Raw genomic sequence first — 17,505 nt, 5'->3', positions numbered from 1 at the left:
TACGACGACTCTTGAAAAAATATTTTACATTTAATGAAAGGCTCGGATCATTTGTGTGAGACCCGTGGTGGACCCCACAACAAAATCTGTGCACAGATGTATGTGTGGTTAGCAGGGTTCAGACAGAAATGATTAATAACATAAATCCAAAAACAAAGAATATCGGGCTTGATAAAAGTGGAACGATAAACACTGCTTATTGATGTTTTAAATGGTCTGGCTAATGGAAGCCCAGTAGGTCAATTTTAAGAATGTCAAAACATGATATTTAATAGTTTCATTTATCTCCTTACATGTCATTTCTCTGCACCCTGGTTCAAAACTTTTAAGTAACTTTTTGTTCGAAAGTTAATCAACACACTCTTTTGTTCTCTTTAGACGTCAACGACAATTTTACCTTACCCCAATTGCCACTACTTACGTACTAAAGAACGCATTTGTTGGATTAAAAAAAAACAACGCGTTTGCTTGGTCAAAACATTAACTCCTTTATTTATAGAACTAGTTGCTTGCTAACGTGCAAAGCACGTTATTCATGCCCGTTGTGTAGATGGGTTTGGATTTTCCTTGAAATAATGGATTTTCTTGATGATAGCGAAGGTAGAGGAAAAATGGTAGTGTCATAGCGTGTGATTTGTTAGAGAATTGTATCTGTAGTGCATCTAGTATTAGAGTTTAGATATTTGTGGATTGATATTTGATATGTACTTGAGGTGTTGGGAAGTTCTTAATTAGTTCAGTTGAGATGAAGAAGTATGGATCCTTAAAATAGCCAGGTGCTAGTTAATTTCTGAGTGAAAATCCTGGAGTTTCATTCTAATGAAAAGTGGTAAATTGCAGCAACCAAATTAAGTTTGAACAGAGAGGATCTAAAGCTTTTAGCTTTGATAGGGAGGCAAGGTTAGTGAAGCCGAAAGTGTTAGTCATCAGGATATATCTAAATCAAATTCCTTCTTAAAAGTGTGATCAAAGAAGAGATGAGAATGATTGTCATCATTGTGATCAAAGATGAGATGAGGATCTTTAGTAGGTAGGCTGTTTGAACAACCAAATCAAATAACAAAAGCGCATTTGGTGACATTTGTGTGAAACCACAGAGTAGAACAGTAAGGTTTCTCCAGGCCAATAGTGGTAATAGTAGTGTAAGCAGATTGTGTAGTATAGCAGATAGTAGAGGAAGTAGAAGACAGAGCAAGCAAAAGGCTAACGGCATAAGGGGAAGAAGTAGCTAATTGCAGAAGTTATGGTCTAAGATAAATTCTTGCATTTACAACAGGCTTGAAGGTAGTTGGATGATTTTAGTTATATATTAATATATACAACTGGCAAAGGGTCAGAGCAAGCAAAAGGTAGAGTTCATTGTAGTCTGATACAACAAAAGTTGTTGATCTTTGATTTGTTCATGCAAAAAGCTTCTGACGAGTTGGAGCTGGTTAAGGCTGATTATTTCTTTTTGCTTGGGCTAGCTGGAGTTTCTTCAGTTGATAGGGAGGACTTTGCTAGGTTGGTTTCGGCTGTGGTGTCAATTGTTGGGCTGGACGTCGAGGTGCTTGAGTCGTTGTCTCCTTTTTTGCTTCTTTTATTTGGAGTGTTTGGTGGTAAAGCGAGCAGTGCTTCTGAACGGTTTGTCATTTCTGTGTTGTTGTCAACAGAGATGCTGTGGACAGTGAATTTCAATTGATTGATTCCAGCATAGCTGTGCATACTCGCTTTCAATGTGATGATGCATTTCTTAGGTTCAGCTAGCATGTGGAGCACTGAAAGAGCAAGTTGGCCCTGCATTTGGCTAGTAGTTAGATAGTTTCTAAATGTCAAGTAGTTGAGTTTATTTTGTATCAATCAATTATTTCTTTCTTACATCAATGGTATCTGCTGCTGTAATGTTGTAGAATTCTGATGCAACTTCTGAAAAAACTGTTGCTTCAATTGTTCCAGTTGGATCTGTGATGTGGATGTTGAATTTGAGCCTGCAAATTAAGAGAATTTTCTTCAGTTGTGTTAGTATAGATAAGAAAATGGATGGAGGTATAAGAAAGGTTTTTTACTTTGTCAGAGCTGGTACTTTTTGGGCACAGTAGTTGCACCAAAAGTCTCCATTTCCATATGCATTTGTTGCTTTTTTGCATATTGAGCAAGCTAGGTAATAAAAGTTTTGCGAAAAATCAGTAACCCTTGCTATGCCTTGGACATTCAAGTATTGTGTCTGCATATGAGGAGCAGGTAAATTAGTAATAGTTATCTTTGATGTTTGATGTTAAAACTAAGTGTAGTGGTTTTAAATTTTAGTATTTGTAGTACCTTATCCACTGATATGGGGAGGTTAGCAATTTTGATGGTATCATCTTCTGGATCTTCTGGTCCTTTTGGTATCAGAATGTGTTCTGGTTCTGTTGCTGCTAGTGCTCTGAGTTTTACTGTATTTGCTATAGCCCTGCATTAGGTGGACATAAGTCAAAGAGTATAATGTTCTGATAGGTTCTTTATTGTTTAGAGAATATAGTAGTTACCATGATTGGAGTGCGGTTGCCTCTGGCAGTACTGCGTCAAAGATGAAACTCGATGAGTTTCGTGTGGCAAGTGTGCGACCTGTAGTTGCATAATTCTGTGAGCATTAATGTGGTAATTGTGATATTAAATATTATGAGTAAAGAGTAGAGTACCATAGTATTTTGAAGTTTTCAAGCGCAGGCCAATTGCCACTGGGAAAGAGCCTGGTAAATTTGCCATTCCATGGGCTTCATATTCTGAGAATTGGTCCCAGAGTGATAGAATTGAAGGTTGCAGGCTACAGAGATTTGATAGTAATATCACCAGTAGTATTAGCTACGTAAGTACATTAGTCGCATAGATATTACTTAGGATTAGAGTTTTTTAATAGTGTTTACCTTTGATCAGTTATGCGAACATCCACGACATATGAATTGTTTATAAACTTGCGTGGTCCAACATTGAGAATTACAAATAATACATCTGCAATACAGTGCACATATGAATAGTTTATAATTAGTGTGAATTTGTTAGTATAGAGGCTTACCCAATCTTGGATTAGCTTCTTTGATTTGTTGGAGACTGGTGATTGGAGTAAAGTTGTATTTCATTGTCCTCATTGTCAGTCCATCGATCTCTATTTCCTCAACTGGTGTGCGTGCGTTGATTCCCAATTGGTTCTTGTTTTTCAAAAAGTGGAACATTTCTGGAGTTGGGCTAACAGTAGGATTTGTTATAGAATATGTATGGTACAGCTTCAGTGAACTTTCGAAAATTTTGATGTTGTATCCAAAGACTGTTGCTTGCATTCTGTTTTCCTGTTAAATGGTAGAGTTTTTTGTGTTGTAAATTCATACAGTATCTATGTTCCAACATATGGAAAGATTTATCATTGAGCTTTCATGATTATTACCTCTTTGTCTTGCAACATGATCCTCTGATATAGGGAAGTGCTACTGCTTGACATTCTTGGGATGTTTTTTTCAACCACCATAGCTTGAATTGTGAAGTTTCTGCTTGTCAGGGTAATATCTTTTAATGGTATGATGTTTGGAGCCATCTGGACCTGTGAAATTAAGATGGATTCAAATGGATAGAGCAAATAATAAGGTTAGAAATGAGTAGCATTAGAATTCATGAGAAGTGAATGGTGTTCATGATCACTCTTAATGGAAAAGTCAGCATGTTCATATACAATGGTTGATAGTAACGGATAATCAGTGTGTATTTGAATGCATGTATGAACAAATGCAATGTGATATACCTTCTTGTTCATTCGATTACTTATGTATCAATGCATTCTATTATAATTTATTTGGCTAAACTATGAACAGTTAGCTTCTTCCAGCAGCTCTTTGTATACGATATTCTTAGTGCAGTAGGACGATAACATGGGATTTTCTGATTGGTTGAGATGCACTCGTATCTTGGTTGCTATTGTTGCTCGTGACAAAGCGACATACAGTTGACCATGTGCGAAGACTGGTTCAGGGAGATAAATGCCAACGATAGCTAAAGTCTGACCCTGGGCTTTGTTTATTGTCATGGCGAAACATGTTCTGATAGGAAATTGACGACGTGTGAACTGCACTGGGTAATGTTGGGGATCATTTGGCTGTAGAGGGATTCTTGGAATGAAAACTGTAGCTCCTTTTCTTTCGCCTACAGCTATTTGAGCAATGATCAAATGCTTCCTAAATTCTTTGCATATCAATCTCGTGCCATTACATAATCCTTGGGATGGATTTATGTTTCTAAGGAGAAGAATTGGACTGTTCTTTTTGAGATTTAAACGATGAGATGGCATTCCTTGAGGTGTTACAGAATTTAGGAAATCGATGTAGAGGCCTTGTTGAGTTGGATCAGATGTCTCATCAAAACTTAAGTATGTATGCTCTTTCCCTGGGAATTTTCCAATCATGAGCTCATTGATTTCATCGACTGCTTGGTTCTTAGGTGTGAGGATGGCAGAGTTGGTTAAAGAAAGTGGATCTAATCTATGAAGATCAAAGGAAGGGAAGACAAATTGGATTAGCTGTTGTAGGGGGATGAAAACAATTGATGCTTCGGATCAACTGGATTGCAACGGCTTATTCGTGCCTCTTCACCGGAACCCTAGCTCGACGTCTGAACCCTAATCTGCAAAATAGACAGGGGGTGAGTGCACCTTTGCCTCTCGTGGCAAAGGCCCTCCGATGCCTTTGTTAGTATCACGTACTAGAAAACTCAACCCTAATTATCAGTAGGAAAGCAAGAATAATCCAATGTATTGCGTACCTTTTGCCTCTAGGTTTATCTCATATTTATAGATTTTCGTATGCTTGTTGCCCAAGCATTCTTGTTGCTACAGAATTCCTAACTCGTATAGGAAACCCAGGATATCAAGGATTCTCGTTTCCTTTATCAGTTTATGGAAAAGAGTCCTTTTAGGATTCTTTTCCATTAAGAGCCGAACATCCCATACTCGTTGGGTATCTTTCTTGGATCCTATATTCTCGGGATCTTATGCCTAAACGGAATACTATTGTTTCTGGACTCTTCCAGAATGTCCCCTCTACTCTTACTCTCGATTGGAGTTCCTTCTTTGTTCGGCCGTCCCATGGCCGAACAGACGGCTTGGACCATCTACTTCACATGCAACTTGGTCCAAACGTAATCAGAATGTCTCTTATCTGCCGAACAGATAGTTTACACCAGTGACTTGTCATGTCATTGGCCTTTATTCTGCTGAACAGATTGCATGGACCAAGGACTTCACATGTCATTGTTCCATATCGCTGTTCTTCATACTGCCCGACGATAAGTCTAATCGTATTTACCACGTGTTCCTAAACATCACGTGTTCGGTAACTAAATGTATCTGCTCGGGAATACCTCCCTACAATTGCTCCCCAGCTTCATGTATTTACCACTGTTCGGGGGCAATATATGATGCTTAGAAACAGAATTCTATCTAGACCAAACCCTTTTGATCCCGTGCAGTCATAATTTCAATATTTCATTGATGCTTTTTGGCGCCTTTGTCTTTATACCATTTCGGGGTAAACGACTCCACGTGGCACGTTTTCGTATGCCTAGCATTAATTTCGAACTGACGTTCTATGAAACGGCGTCAGAACGGTTTCTGCTTTCCGTTACTTTTACCTGTAACGGCGTGAGAGGAGACGTTTCGTCTCCGTCTCTCACCCTTAAACCCCTGAAAGGGCTCTTTTTGGTTTTTCATCCAAAACATTCAAACGTTCAGTTTTTCTCTTAAAAGCTTTCCGCCATTGCCGCCGTCTGCAAACTCGATTGCACTCCAGGGAATCGTCACAATATTCTCGTAAGATTCTCGCTCTCAATCCCTTTCTTCTTCTTAGGTTTCCATCTGAGATCTCTTTCTCAGATTTTGTGGATCGTTTCTAGGGTTTCAATTCGTACCCATTTCCATCTTTTCTGAATATACTCATGGCCGATGACAACCCTCCTAGACCCAGTAAGTTTAGGAAGCTTTGTGATACCCCTGCTGCCATGGCGGCATTTAGAGAAAAATACAATATTCCTGAAAACGTAGGGCTTGAACTCGCCCCATTAGGAGCGGATAGGGACGCTGGATCGTGGGATAGAATGTGTATCCCAATCGTGTCCATTGTCGAAGGCGGGGTCCGTTTCCCCCTTCATCCATTACTTCGCCAGATTTTAAGCGGTACCGTCTTACACCCATGCAAGTTTCTACGAACGTCTTCAGATTGATAATGGGGACTATAGCCCTAAATGGGATTCTAGAGACCAATTTAGGAATCTGGGACATCCAATGGTGGTATAGTATAGTACTAAACCCTGAGTACAATACTTACTACTTCAAAGTTAGGAGAGCAGAGAAGCGCTTCGTGCTCAATCTGCCAGATTCTGCTCGTGACCACGAGATCGACTTCCTCTATGTGATTGGAGCATTCGAGCCTTTAGGGGAAGATGGCCAAGTGCTGGGGCTCCATTGCCCCCACATATGGGGCTATCCACGTATGCTTTTGATTTTACCCTTTTACAATTCTTCATTTACTGCTTTCTCGTAGCCTTTCCATGTACTAAATTTGTTTTGTTGATTTGAATTTTGCAGTTGAAAACGTTAATCATCGTCCCAGACGCACACCAAGCAACATCCGAACAGAGGACATTAACAAAGTCCTAAAATATAAAGGCGTGCCTGGTACCCGAACAGCTGGTCGGGGTCGTGACGCTGACGTGCTGCTGGGATACGATCCTGCGTACAGAGGTGTCATCGACAGGCGGCTTGCTCATCCTAGCACCAGTGCTGCCTCTACATCAATTGCTCCTCCGCCTAGGAGCACAAGAGCTAACGCAGGAGTAACTGTAGCTGGTCAACTGGGTGAAATCCCAATCTCTGAAGGAATTCCATTACCACGAGTGAGAGTTCGAAGATCCTCACGAAGTCAGGCCTCCTCTCTTTCATTACCCGAACAGCCAGATCCGATCTGTGTGACTAGCCACTCCTCGTCCTCAGGTTATTCTCCATCTCCTCCTATCTCAAGCATTATGACACGCCAACCCCTAAATCTCAGCTCCCTCGTCACCGTCTCTTCTCGGGGACGTGGGACTGGGCGGGTGGCCTCAACTGGGGCCCCTCCCCCATGATCTCGTCGTAATAGGGGGGGTTCGCACGGTCATCATCTTCTCCTCGAGAAGTGGACGCCACTACAGAGGCGGCTGACCTTCATAGAGACAAACGCCCAATGGTAGATAATCAAGATGGTACTACCACACAAGTAGATACCGAAACTCATCATCCCATCTCACCAACCACTCAAGTCCTCCCTCAGACGTGGACTCCTCCTTTCACTAGGGGGGACCGTCCCGTTCACGTCGGGGATAGTGCTGGTTCATCTGAAACCGCACTTGCCTTAGCTCAAGGATTGCTGCTCCCAGTAGATATGCAAAAAGAAAATGCATCTGCACCTGATCGGCTCGTATCCACTGGTCTCGTCAGTGGAATTAAGGTAATGTGACTCAATCTTTTCATATAAGTCTTAATGTATATTTCGTATACCACATATCATATACTGCTACATTTGTAACTTACCACTCGGTGTTGTTGCCAGTTCATTCAAAAAATGGTAACCCTGGGGCAAAAGTACCAAGAAGCTGAGGCCGAACAAATCAGATTGCTAAATGACAACACTCGACTTCTTCGGACAGTTGCTCGTCTTGAAAGAGAAAGAGACAAAGCCAAGGCGGATTTTAATGGTGCTAAGGGCAAGCTGCAAATTGCCGAAGAGAGCCTAAACCAGGCCTTATCTGAGATTGACAGCACCAAGAAAGCATCATATGAAGACGGCTACCAGAAGGGCTATGATGCCACAACTGCGAGTTACGTGGAACAGATGCCAGCTATACAGGACCAGGTCTGGATTGCCAGCTGGGAAACCTGTCTGACAAAACTAGGGGTTGCTAAGGATTCACCCTTCTGGGTTGACAACGAGCTGCCTAGCACCCGTGTTCAGAACATCGAAGACATTCCAGAGCCAGCAGGACATCCAGAGGAAGACTTTGAACGGCAAATTGAAGAATTTGCCAATGCTGAGGAAGATATCCCCACGGATGTGGACCCTACTGAAGCTCCTGCTCGGGATGTACCTATTGAGCCCATTAACTTGGAAGAGAATGTAGTTGAAGATGGTGCTGATACTGAGATCAACACTAGCACTCCTGAGGTCCAGAATGTGGACTAAGCTGGTAAGTATATAAACTGTTGCTGGTCCTGCTTGACCATAAGCATATGTTGGCCCTGCGAGGCATCAGTATAATCAAATACTTTGTTTAACATAGGTATTCGGCCCTTCGTGGCATAACTTTATGTTTTTGTTTGCATTTGGTTCGGATGCAAATAGTTTTAATCGTAAGTACTTCGTACTTGTTGTTTGCATAAGTATTTCGTACTCTAGCAGATCCTACAGATCTTATAAGCATGACCTCTTTGTACTGAATCTAAGTTTCACGTACTTAGAAACATTTGTTTCCCAGTGTCTCGTACTGTGTATACAAAAACCTATAAGTATCACGTACTTAGAACTACTCGTTTAAGTATTACGTACTCACATAAAAACGCCTAAGTATCACGTACTTTTGTTTAAGTTTCACGTACTTAAAGTTTTGAAAATCTTTCATGTGTTGTCATACAAACACTTGATCATAAAAGGTTTTCAGCAATTTTCACATACTTAGAAACATAAGTTTCACGTACTTAAACTAAATGTGGCTTACATTTAAGTCAAGCCAATATAGGTTCTCAAGTATCACGTACTTAAAATACCATATAAGTATCTCGTACTTTGAACGTCCATACAAGTATTTCGTACTTGTATTTTTTAAAAGAAAACACACAAGTATTTTCATACTTGCTAAGTATCACGTACTTTAAGAAAATACATACAAGTGTTTTCATACTTGCATTCAAATGTATACCCAGGTTTCACATACTTGGGATTCTATACAAGTGTTTCGTACTTGTATTCGTTAAGTGCCACGTACTTAAAAATGTATAAAACTTTTAAGTTTCACATACTCAAAAGGTATACCCTGCTCCCCAATACGAATAAGGAGAACCAAACTTGTAGTTCGTATTTAAATACCACAACAGTTATTCGAAAGAAGTGATTTTATTCATAATCTGTAAAACGCAAGAGGGCGTTACTCGTACCCTTTAAAAAAAATCAAAACTAGAACAAAGGAATTATATTCGTAATTCCCACACAATCACGTAGTGTAAATCCAAAACATAATTTAATACTTCTAAACAAAGAACTTTCGTAAATTATGAACATTCCAAGGCCTCGGAATTGGATCACCATCCAGATCTGCCAATCTATAGGCTCCTATGCCCACAATCTCAGTTACTCTATACGGGCCTTCCCAGTTGGCTCCCAGCTTGCCTTCATTTGTCACCTTGGTGTTGCCGAGCACTTTTCGTAGCACAAGGTCCCCAACACCAAATTCTCTAGGATGAACATGTTTGTTGTAGCTTTTCATCAGCTGTTCTTGGTAAGAAGCAAGATGTACCAAGGCCTTTTCTCTCTTCTCCTCTGCAAGATCAAGCTCGATTTCAAGGGCCCTGTCATTGCCTCCATTTTCAACCAAAGCTGTCCTGTTGGTCGGCAGACCTACTTCCAGAGGTATGACAGCCTCTGTTCCAAATGCCAACGAATAGGGGGTCTCTCCCGTAGACCTCCTGGGCGTTGTTCGGTGAGCCCACAAAACTATCGGTAACTCATCAGGCCATTTTCCCTTTGCTTTGTCCAGCCTCTTCTTTATCCCATCTAGGATAGTTTTATTGGATGCCTCTGCTTGCCCATTACTCTGAGGGTAGGCCGGAGTGGAGTAATAATTTCGTATTCCATACTGGGCACAAAAAGCCTTGAATTTCTTCTGAAATTGGAACCCATTGTCTGTAATCAATGAATAAGGGACCCCAAAGCGAGTGATGATGCTTTTCCATACGAACCTTTCTATCATAGGTTCAGTGATTTTGGCCAATGGTTCTGCCTCAATCCACTTCGTAAAATAATCAGTTGCTACAACCAAGAATTTTCGATTCCCAGTTGCTTTATGCAATGGACCCACGATATCCATTCCCCATTGGGCAAAAGGCCAGGGACTCGTCAAAGGCACCAGATCCTCGGCAGGTGTTCGAATCATTGGTGAGAATTTTTGGCACTTCTCACAAATCTTTACATAAACCTTTGCATCTTCTTGCATGTGTGGCCACCAGTAGCCTTGAGTAATTGCTCGGTGGGCAATGGATCTCCCTCCAGCATGGCTCCCACATGTTCCCTCGTGGATCTCATGAAGGAACTTCTGTACCATCTCAGGATGTACGCATGGCAAATAGGGACCTGTAAAGGATTTCCTATACAACTTACCATCTGGGGACAGCCAAAACCTAGCAGATTTGACTCTTATCTTGTGGGCCTCCTTTTTATCAGAAGGGAGTATCTCGTCTCGTAAGAACTCCATTATTGGGTCCATCCAACTTGGTCCTTGGTTCACGTCCAAGACCAAGTCTACATTCCTCCCAATGCTCGGCTCATTTAGGTATTCTACTGCCACCCTTCTTTTGAACTCTGTTGGTACTGCTGCAGCCAACCATGCTAAAGAATCTGCATGAGTATTCTGTCCAGAACTTATTTGCTCAATATATACCCTCTCGAAGGTATCAAGCAGGTCTTTTGCTGCTTGCACGTAGGCTACCATCTTTTCATTCCGAGTCTCGTACTCGCCGGACAGTTGATTCACAACAAGCTGGGAATCACAATACACCCTGACCCGTTCTGCTTTAAGGGTCTTCGCACTTCTCAATCCTGCCAAGAGTGCTTCATATTCAGCCACATTATTCGATGCACTGAATCCAAGCCGAACAGAGAGTTCAATCAGAACTCCTTGAGGAGGAAAGAGGACAACTCCAATTCCAGAACCAGTATTACACGCTGATCCATCAACGAATAACTTCCATTCTTTGGGATCCTGTTCGGCTACGGGTTGATCCTTCAAGGATGATGTCTTAGCTGCCTGTTCCTTTCTCGTAGGAGGCAAGGGAGCAACAGTGGGAGAAAACTCTGCCACAAAATCAGCCAAAACCTGGCCTTTAATTGTTGTGCGTGGCTGATAATCGAGATCATACTGACTTAACTCCACGGACCACGTCGAGATCCTTCCCGAGAAATCTGCCTTTCGAAGCAGTGATTTTAATAGATACTCAGTATAAACCATAACCTTATGGCTTTGGAAGTAGTGTGGCAATTTCCTGGTTGCTGTCTTAAGTGCCAGGACAAGTTTTTCTCAAGGCAGATATCTCATCTCTGCATCCAACAATGTCTTGCTAACATAATAAATGGGGATTTGCTCGATCCCCAAATCCCTCAACAAGACTGCACTCACTGCGTGCTCGAAAACAGCTAAGTACAGAATTAAAGACTCACCTGGCTGTGGAGTTGACAACAGTGGGGGCTCGGCCAGGTACTTCTTCAGGTCCTGGAAAGCTTGCTCACATTCTGCTCCCCATTCAAATCCCTCCCTCTTTTTCAGTAGCTGAAAAAAGGGTCTGCATTTGTCACTCGACCTGCTGATGAATCTGTTTAGTGCTGCTGCCATCCCAGTCAGCCTTTGGACTTCCTTGGTAGTTTTGGGACTCTGTAATCTCTGCAAAGCATCGATCTGCTCGGGATTTGCCTCTATCCCCCTCATAGTTACCAAATGGCCCAGGAACTTTCCTGAACCAACTCCAAACGCACACTTCAAGGCGTTGAGTTTCAACTTGTATTTCCTCAAAATTTCAAAGACTTCTTTTAAATCAGTAATATGCCCTCCTTTTTCTTGACTTTTTACCACCATATCATCTATGTAAACTTCCAAAGTCTTCCCAATGAGCTTTTTGAACATGATGGTTGCAAGTCTTTGGTATGTGGCCCCAGCATTTTTCAGCCCAAACGGCATGACATTGTAGCAGTATAATTCTCGAGGTGTGATGAACGAAGTCTTCTCTTGATCAGGTTCAAACATAGCAATCTGATGATATCCTCGATATGCATCGAGAAAACTCATTCGCTCGTAACCAGAGGTTGCATCAACCAATTGGTCAATCCTAGGCAAAGGAAAACTGTCCTTAGGACATGCTTTGTTCAGGTCTGTGAAGCCCACGCAGACACGCCACTTTCCATTCTTCTTCTTTACCACAACAGTGTTGGATAACCACTATGGGTAATAGACTTCACGTATTGCCTTGGCCTCCAATAAACGATCGACCTCTTCAATCACAGCATCTACATGCTGTACGGCTGCCCTTCGTTTCTTCTGAATGATCGGCTTATGCAGAGGATCAATGTTTAAATGGTGACAGATCACATCTGCATCCACCCCAGGCATTTCCTCAGGCACCCATGCAAAAACATCCATATAGTCTTTTAGGAACTTTACCGATTCGGTCTTTTCATCTGCTGGCAGTGATTCTCCAATTAAAAAATATCTTTCAGGATCAATCTCGTTGATCTGAATCTTTTCCAGGCCCTCAACCACTTTTTCAGCCGGGCTTCTTCCAACATCCTCGATGGTTGGTTGATCTGGTACTTCTAATGTGTGAACATGGTGGACCTTCGGGGCTGTTTTGATGATGGAAATCAAGCATTGCTGTGCCACCTTCTGGTTTCCTTTAAGGACTTCAATCCCATTTGACCCTGGGAATTTCACCATCTGGTGATAAGTCGAGGAGACTGCTCTCATTTTGTGCAACCACGTCCTCCCTATAATCGCGTTATAGGAAGATGGGACATCGACCACCAAAAAGTCTGTTCTCAACACCACTGATCCGGCCCGAACAGGTAACGTTACCTTTCCAAGGGGCCATACTGCTCCTGCACCGAACCCAATTAAAGGTGTTGTAGACTGTTCTAAGTCTGATTGGGCCAGCCCCATCTTTTTGAATGCATCATAGTACAATATCTCTGTACAACTCCCCGAGTCCACTAGAATTCTTTCGATGTCGTATTCCCCAACTCGTAGGGTTACGACCAATGCATCATTGTGGGGTATTTGGACCTCCGCCAAATCATCATCACTGAATGCCATGCTCTCTTTGCATACATCAGTCTCTCGCCCCCTCTTGTTTCCCGACCGCATCACGTGCTGATCATGCTTAACTTGCCTTTGAAATAGCCTAACCTCACTTCTCGTGTAAGGTGTGGCCAATCCATGTATCATATGGATGACGCCTTTAGGGATTTGCTCGTAACCCAGCTCCATAGCCTTCCCTTTTTCTTTAGGGTCCTCCTGGATAAACTCCTTGAGATAGCCCCGAGAGACCAAATCATCAAGGTGCCTCTTGAATATCTCACAGTCCTCAGTCATATGGCCCCAATCTTTGTGATAACTGCAGTGCTGATTCGTAGCACGTTTTGCATCTTTGTCTCCGCCTAGACTTGGGGGCCATTTAAAATATGGCTGATTCTTTATTCGATAAAGAATCCTGTAAATTGGCTCCTTCCAAACCGTAGTGATAGAGAAGAAAGACTTGGGGTCAGGAGCTTGCTTGTCCTTGTATGGCTCTTTCTTAGCCTGCCCGTACTCCCTTCTGTCTTTGTATGTCTTGGGCTCTGGCTTATCCATTTTTTTGGCAGGTGCCTTCGGCTGTTCGGCAACCGTCCTGCCATCCTCACGGAGTATGTCATCCTCCATTCTGGCGTGTTGCTCTATCCGTTCCATTAATTTAGCCAATGTGGCTACCGGATGTTTATTCAATGAACGGCGTAGCTCTCCCCGAACAGGCAAGCCAGTCTTGAACGTTGCAATTGCATACTCTTCACTGCAACTTTCAATCTCGTTGAAAGTTTCCCAGTACTTCTTTGCATAATCCCTGATCTGCTCGTTCTCCTCCTGCTTCATGGTGGAAAGACTCTCAAAAGTCTTTGGGGCCTTTCTGCTCGTTAAGAACCGAGCAGTGAATTCCTCTGCTAACTGCCTCCATCCTCGTATGGATCGTGGGGCCAACTTATGAAACCAGGATAAAGCTACCTTGCCAAGATTGGAGGGGAACATCTTGCACAAGATGGAATCATCCCCCTCATGCATAAACATGGCCTGTTGATAATGTTGTATGTAAGCTACGGGATCCGTATTTGTCTCGTAAAGTACGAATGCACCGTGCTTCACTCTGCTCGGCAACCTTGCTTCTTGTAGCCTCTTTGTAAAGGGGGAGGCTGCAATGTTACTCAGGGCCTTGCGTGCTGCTTCTCGTGCAGTCACTGTCCCATCCTCTTGCTCCTTTGACTTGTGGGCCAAAGCCTTGACCCAATCAGCATCAGGTCTCTCGTACCTGTCTCGATGATGCTTTCTTGTATCCTCTTCCTCGGCGGTAGAACTTCGGTCTCTGCTCCTCCTTTTTCGTGAAAAAGTCCTTCTCTCTGGTGTTCGGCTTCTACTTTTTCTTCCCCTTTTTTCGTGGAGAAGCCTTATGACGCCCTATAACAGGACTTCTGCTCCTTCTTCCTCGTGAAGGAGCTTTTCTGTATTGTACCACAGCATACCTACTGCCTCTAGAATTTCTTCGAGACAGTCCAGAATCCTCCGGATGCTCCCTAATTCTTTCCAATTCTCTGATCTCATGCTCTCGTTTTTTAATCAGACGAGCATACTCTTCGACTTCTTGCCTTTTCTTATCAAGAACGTCGTCACTATGGTGCACACTCCTGGAGTGCGCGATCGATTCATCCCTTTGATGGGATTTACTCCTTCTCGTGGATCTCGAAGCCGTCTCTCCATCTCCTCTATTTTTGGAGTTATGATGCACGGTAAAGGGGCGGTCCTTACTCGTGTTCCTCCTGTGCCCACCCTGGGGCTTTCTCGGAGCCCCAGGTGGTGATTTGTCCCTTCCTCCATCTAACACATCTTTTGGTTCATGCGGTGTTGCTGAAGTTACTTCCACCATGGTCGTATTTCAAAAGGGAATTCTTTCGTTTCCCACAGATGGCGCCAATTGTAGGGGGATGAAAATAATTGATGCTTCGGATCAACTGGATTGCAACGGCTTATTCGTGCCTCTTCACCGGAACCCTAGCTCGACGTCTGAACCCTAATCTGCAAAATAGACAGGGGGTGAGTGCACCTTTGCCTCTCGTGGCAAAGGCCCTCCGATGCCTTTGTTAGTATCACGTACTAGAAAACTCAACCCTAATTATCAGTAGGAAAGCAAGAATAATCCAATGTATTGCGTACCTTTTGCCTCTAGGTTTATCTCATATTTATAGATTTTCGTATGCTTGTTGCCCAAGCATTCTTGTTGCTACAGAATTCCTAACTCGTATAGGAAACCCAGGATATCAAGGATTCTCGTTTCCTTTATCAGTTTATGGAAAAGAGTCCTTTTAGGATTCTTTTCCATTAAGAGCCGAACATCCCATACTCGTTGGGTATCTTTCTCGGATCCTATATTCTCGGGATCTTATGCCTAAACGGAATACTATTGTTTCTGGACTCTTCCAGAATGTCCCCTCTACTTTTACTCTCGATTGGAGCTCCTTCTTTATTCGGCCATCCCATGGCCGAACAGATGGCTTGGACCATCTACTTCACATGCAACTTGGTCCAAACGTAATCAGAATGTCTCTTATCTGCCGAACAGATAGTTTACACCAGTGACTTGTCATGTCATTGGCCTTTATTCTGCCGAACAGATTGCATGGACCAAGGACTTCACATGTCATTGTTCCATATCGCTGTTCTTCATACTGCCCGACGATAAGTCTAATCGTATTTACCACGTGTTCCTAAACATCACGTGTTCGGTAACTAAATGTATCTGCTCGGGAATCCCTCCCTACAGCTGTTCTAGAGGTGGTATTTGTGTGTTTGGTTTTAGGATCAAGGATAATGGTAATTTGATTTCTCCTGCTTCATTTTCCTCTGCCAAACCATTTCCAACTTGGAGAATGTATCTACTGAATGCTGGATCAGTCTTTGCACGCATATTCTCCTTCAGTTTGAATTTGATGAGTGATTCCCATATGTATGATCTGACTAAGCTTGCATTCATGCAATCAATCTTTGTTCCTTTTGGTATGACAGGCAATACCTGCCTAAAATCACCTCCTAGGACGACAACTTTTCCTCCAAATAATATATCATTTTCTGTAAGATCACCTAGGAGGTAATCCAAAGCTTCAATTGTTTCTTTCTTTGCCATTGATGCCTCATCCCAAATGATAAGGATGGCTTGTTTAATAAGAGTAGCCAAGCCAGACTGCTTTGAAATGCTACAGCAGAGTTTGCCATTAGCATTTATTGGAATTTTGAATCGAGAATGAGCTGTTCTTCCATTGGGTAGAATTGATGCTGCAACACCAGAGCTGGCTGTTGCTAGTGCAATTAGATGTTGTGAACGAACTTGTGCGAGTAAAGCTCGATAAAGAAATGTCTTGCCAGTACCTCTAGGTCCATCGATAAAGAAGCTTTTGGCTTTTCGATTTAGAACAGCTTCAAGAATTTCATCATAAGCTATTGCTTGTTCTGCATTTAATAGAGCTGGGCTTCTTAGATCATCTTCTGATAGCGAAAGATTCATTTAATCTTGTACTTCTTTTGGTATTACTCTCGTGGTTGAATCAGTAGTAAGAAGATGCGATAATTGGAAATCTCGCAGATTTTTGCCCATAGATTCAAGCTCTGCATTTAATGCTTGAAGTAGAACTTGGCGTGCAGCATCTCTTGTGAACTTTTGCATGGAGATGTAATCTTCTGTCATATCATCTTCAAACTTGTAAAATAGCTCTAGTGGATTGATTGGAGCACAATACACAAGGATAGTGCAGAATAGTTGTCTTAGTGATAATGGCATTCGATATAGGCATGCCTCTTGCATACACTTTTCCATGTGAGTGAGCAATAATCGCAGATAATATCTTTCACCTTCGCTTGGATTAGCTGTCACAATTCGGCCAATGACTTCTTGCTGTTTTCGCTCTGTCCATGTTCTTGATGAAGGTGTCCATACGAAGTGCTCTGGGAAGTTTGTGTAGAGCAACTGTAAAGACTTTGCTTTTTCATTGTGAGCATTCATCCAGAAAAATTGTGTGAGCATTGTTCTTGATATGAACTCATTATTCACTATAGTATGCAGACTTGTATCCTTCTTTAATGGTATCAACTGGCAACCTTCCAAGTGCAGCTGTAAAGTGATAACAGCAGGTCGGATTTCATGGAGAGGGAATCGATATATTCGCCATATTGCTTCTGGTGGTGATATCCATCTTGTTGCTTGAAATTACTGGATCTCATCAATGTCTTGAGGGAATTTTGATGTTACTAATCGGTAGATGATCTTATCATGTCCCTTGTATATATATTTGTAAAGATATTTGACTGCTTTAACAGTAGAGCAAACTTCAATATTAATATGACAATCAAACATAGCTAACAAATATGGATTATACGGGACTACCCATCTGTTATCAAGCATTTGACCACGAATTTGTACTACTTCAC

At 42.3% G+C, this 17,505-nt stretch overlaps 2 protein-coding genes across 2 annotated transcripts; both read right to left on the bottom strand.

Annotated features, from left to right (window-relative positions):
• Window positions 1-1,024: 1,024 nt before the first annotated feature.
• LOC131303548 (replication protein A 70 kDa DNA-binding subunit B-like) lies at window positions 1,025-3,665 on the bottom strand. Its single transcript, XM_058330464.1, has 8 exons — window positions 3,035-3,665; window positions 2,886-2,970; window positions 2,661-2,785; window positions 2,508-2,586; window positions 2,299-2,431; window positions 2,046-2,203; window positions 1,859-1,967; window positions 1,025-1,776 (listed from the first exon to the last, which is right to left on the bottom strand). Exons 1-8 carry the CDS (start codon window positions 3,294-3,296, stop codon window positions 1,444-1,446), a joined length of 1,284 nt encoding a protein of 427 aa, XP_058186447.1. The 5' UTR covers window positions 3,297-3,665; the 3' UTR covers window positions 1,025-1,443.
• A 146-nt stretch (window positions 3,666-3,811) lies between these two features.
• LOC131304451 (uncharacterized) lies at window positions 3,812-16,585 on the bottom strand. The gene is made up of 2 exons (XM_058331693.1): window positions 15,846-16,585; window positions 3,812-4,484 (listed from the first exon to the last, which is right to left on the bottom strand). The coding sequence occupies exons 1-2, from the start codon at window positions 16,583-16,585 to the stop codon at window positions 3,812-3,814; spliced, it is 1,413 nt and encodes a 470-aa protein (XP_058187676.1).
• Window positions 16,586-17,505: the final 920 nt, after the last annotated feature.

This window comes from Rhododendron vialii, chromosome 10a (assembly GCF_030253575.1).
Source record: "Rhododendron vialii isolate Sample 1 chromosome 10a, ASM3025357v1".
NCBI lineage: Eukaryota > Viridiplantae > Streptophyta > Magnoliopsida > Ericales > Ericaceae > Rhododendron > Rhododendron vialii.
This window is presented reverse-complemented; position numbering and strand designations above follow the sequence as displayed.